The 4094-nt window shown below is 39.8% G+C and overlaps 1 protein-coding gene across 1 annotated transcript; it reads left to right on the forward strand.

Moving 5' to 3' along the window:
• The first annotated feature begins 2240 nt into the window (after nucleotides 1-2240).
• Nucleotides 2241-2669, forward strand: LOC105306926 (cystatin-C-like). The gene is given in 1 exon segment (XM_011382221.1): nucleotides 2241-2669. A coding segment is annotated over 1 exon segment (429 nt).
• The last annotated feature ends 1425 nt before the right edge of the window (nucleotides 2670-4094 follow it).

A 4094-nucleotide genomic window follows, 5' to 3' on the forward strand; every position in this document is an offset into this window, starting at 1 on the left:
ACTAGAATTCTCCCCACTCCTTTGGCATCCAAGCATCAAACACTATTGGTTTCTCTATCATGATGACTCTCCTTCCTTCACAGATTCTTTCCAGTCTTTTAGACTCATACACTGGTGCTCCTGCCATGGAATTTTCGATTGATCTTTATGCCACCCTCTCCCCTTTAGTCTCTTCTGCACATGACTACCAAATTAATCCTAGTTCAACTCCACTTAACATATGTCAGTCTCATTGCTGGTGATTTCAATGATTTTATTGTGATTACATGCAAAGTCCCACCTCTTCACCTGGTCCCCACACTTAGGCCACTATCTGCTTTGCAGGCTCATCTCCCAACACATCCTTTTTAAGTCTGCCTAGTCATTTTGAAGTCTCTTGTTCCTTAATCATACCTTTAATAGTCTCTTCTATTTCTTCAAATATATTGAACATAGTCATTGCATATTCTGTGTGTGATCATCTTTACTTGTCTGGCTCTACTGTTTATTGTTTAGCTAACTCTCACTCATGGTACCTGGTTTTCTCATATGTTCTCTGATTTTTTAAAAATCTTGATTTGCATTCTCTATAATTTTATCTAAAGAAATTCTTTGAGGCCTGGATTTAAGGCACATCCCTCTAGAGAGAATTTTGCATCTGCCTTGTATCTTGGGCACTATCAACTCTAGTTCTCTTTGAACTAAATTCTTGGCTTGAGGTTTATCAAATGATATGGGCAGTGTGAATTTAGGCCACATTCCTCCATAAAGAACTTACCTGTGGTTATAAATCCTCAGGGATACCTTTTTCCCCTGAATTAAAGCCAAAAGAGGGCAAATTTTCCAGTGTCCCTTTGAAAGGGCAGGTTTTTGTCTAGGTCGCCCACTGAAGGTGTCTCAGGGTTATAGATCTCTGATCTGACTTCCTTTGTCCCCTGTTGCCCTGTGCAGGCCTTCAAAACCAGTGCTCCAGGCAGTCAGGGGCTGACAAAGGCCCACAGAGCAGCAGCTGACTTCAGTGCTCATCACTTCACTTCATCCATCTTTTTTTTACTTTTTGGAATTTGAAGATTTCCCTTGCCTTTTGAAATCTTAGCTGTACATTTAAAAAGCCTTTTACAAAATAATCAAGCATTTTTAGGGTTTCTTAAGGGAATGATTTTTTAAGACATCTAGTCTACCATATTGCTATCACATCTCTATAGGCCCTCTGAGATCATTCAAATAATCATTTTGTTTTTCAAGCCTATAATGCACATTGCAGACTGCTCACCATAGCTCATCATATCTTATCTGTTTATAATCCTATAGCCATTCTCATCGGGCTGCCAATTAAGGCCTTTTGATATGTCAAGCACAAGTAAAGTACTTTTCATATATTATCTCATTTAACCTCGTAAAAATCTTAAGAAGTGACTGTAATCAGTACCTATTTTTTAAAATTTTATTTTTCTACAGCAGTTTAAGGTTCACAGCAAAACTGAGAAGAAGGTACAGAGATATCCTATATATCCCCTGCCCCCACATATGTATAATCTCCCCCATTGTCAATATCCCTTACCAGAGTGGGACATTTTTTATAATTAATGAATCTACATTGATACATCATTATTACTCATAGTCTATAGTTTACATTAGGGTTCACTCTTGGTCTTGTACATTCTAGTGATTCTGTGCTGTACATTCTATGGGATATACAAATGTATCCACCATCAGTGTCATACAGAGCATTTTCACTGACCTAAACAGCCTCTGTGCTCCACTTATTCATCCCTCCCTCTCCCCAACCCCTGTCAACCACAGATCTTTTTACTGTTTTTATAGATATGCCTCTTCCAGAATACCATATAGTTGGAGTCATACAGTATGTAGCTTTTTCAGATTGACTTTTTTTCACTTAGAAATATGCATTTCAGTCCCTCCATATCTTCTCATGTCTTGATAGCTCATGTCTTTTAGCTATGAATAACATCTCATTATCTGGATGTACTAGTTTATTTATCCATTCACCTACTGAAGGACATCTTGGTTGCTTCCAAGTTTTGGCAATTATGAATAAAGCTTTTATAAACATCCGTGTGCAGTTTTTTGTATGGACATAAATTTTCAGTCCTTTGAGTAAATACCAAGGAGCACAATTGCTGGATCTTATAGCAAAAGTATATTTTGTAAGAAACCGCTAAACCGGGAGCGTCTAGATTGCGCCTTCCCCCCACATCTGTTCTCAGCTCACTCTAGCTAGCGACCCCTTGGAGCAGACCATGGCTGGGTCCCTGCCATGCCCCGCTGCTCCTGCTGGCCTCTCTGGCCTGGCCCTGGCTGTGAGCCCTGCAGCCCACATGATCCTCGGCAAGCCTCGTCTGCTGGGTGACCTGGAAGACATGGATGTGAATGAGGAGGGCATGCAGCAGGTGCTCAACTTCGCCCTAATTGAGTACAATAAGGCAAGCAAGGATGCCTTCCACAGCCCCGCCGTGTGGGTGGTACGTGCCCACAAGCAGGTGGTGGCTGAGATGATTTTCTTCTTGGATGTGGGGTTTGGTCAAAATGCGTGTACCAAGTCCTAGCCCAACTTGGCCAGCTGTCGCTTCCATGACCAGCCACATCTGAGGAAGAAAGCACTCTGCTCTTTCCAGATATACACTGTCCTCTGGGTAGGCCAGCTGCAGGAATGCATAGAGTACATGTGACAGGCTGGGCCACCTTGACTGCCTCTCACTAAACCTCTCCCCACTCCCCCACAGAGTTCCTACGCCTTAGGTGGGTGACCTCACCCCAGTGGAGTCACCTCAGTATACAGGCCCCAGGAGATAAATAGAGAAGGTTTCTTGAGCATTGTTTGAACATCTAAGTGGCTCTAACTTGTTTCTTTCTTTTAATTGCGTTAAATGCACTGTCCCTGGTGCACATGCTCTGTTCCTACTTTATACAATAAGAAATAACACAGCTAAGAAGAAGAAGAAGAAGAAGAAGAAGAAGAAGAAGAAGAAGAAGAAGAAGAAGAAGAAGAAGAAGAAGAAGAAGAAGAAGAAGAAAGAAAGAAAAAGAAACTGCTAAACTGTCTTCCAAAGTAGCTGTGACATGTAGCATTCCTATCAGCAGTGAACAAGCATTCCCATTGTTCATATCCCTGCCAGCATTTGCTGCTGTCAGTGTTCTGGATTTTGGCCATTCCAGGTATCTAGTGGTATCTCGCTATTGTTTTAATTTGTGTTTTCCTGAAGACATATGATGTGGAATATCTTTTCACATGCTTATTTTCCATCTGTTTGTCTTATTTGGTGAGGTGTCTATTAAAGTTTGTCTCATTTTTTAAACTGGATTGTTTTCTTTTCATTGAGAGTTCCTAGTATATTTTAGATAACAGACTTTTATGAGATATGTCTTTCACAAATATTTTCTCTTAAGTCTGTGGCTTATTGTATCATTCTCTTGACAGTGTCTTCCACAGAGCAGAAACTTTTCACTTTAATGAAGTTCAGCTTACCAATTCTTTCTTTCATGAATAGTGCCTTTGGTTTTGTACCTAAAAAGTCATCACTAAACTCAGGGTCGTCAAGGTTTTCACTTATGTTATCTTTTAGGAGTTTCATAGTTCTGCATTTTAAATTTAGATCTGTGATCCATTTTGAGCTGGTTTTTGCGAAGAATTTAAGGTCTGTGTCTACAGTATTATTTTTTTTTTTCGTGTAAATGTCCAGTTGCCTCAGCACCATTTGTTGAAAAGATTATCTTTTCTCCATTGTATTACCTTTTCTCCATTGTCAAAGATCAGTTGACTATATTTATGTGGGTCAATTCCTGGGCTCTCTATTCTGCTGCATTGATATATTTGTCTATTCTTCACCAATACCACACTGTCTTGACTCCCATAGCTTCATAGTTGAGCCCTGAAGTCCTCTAACTTTGTTCTTCTCCTTCAATGTTGTACTGGCTCTTCTGGGTCTGTTGCCTCCCCATATAAACTTTAGAATCATTTTATTTATCTCCACAAAATAATTTGCTGGAATTTTAATTAGAATTGCACTGAATATATAGATCCAGTTGGTAAGAGCTAACATCTAGATGATATTGAGTCTTCTTATCCATGAAATATCTCTTCATTTATTTAGTTC

This window comes from Pteropus vampyrus, unplaced genomic scaffold (assembly GCF_000151845.1).
Source record: "Pteropus vampyrus isolate Shadow unplaced genomic scaffold, Pvam_2.0 Scaffold465, whole genome shotgun sequence".
Classification (NCBI taxonomy): domain Eukaryota; kingdom Metazoa; phylum Chordata; class Mammalia; order Chiroptera; family Pteropodidae; genus Pteropus; species Pteropus vampyrus.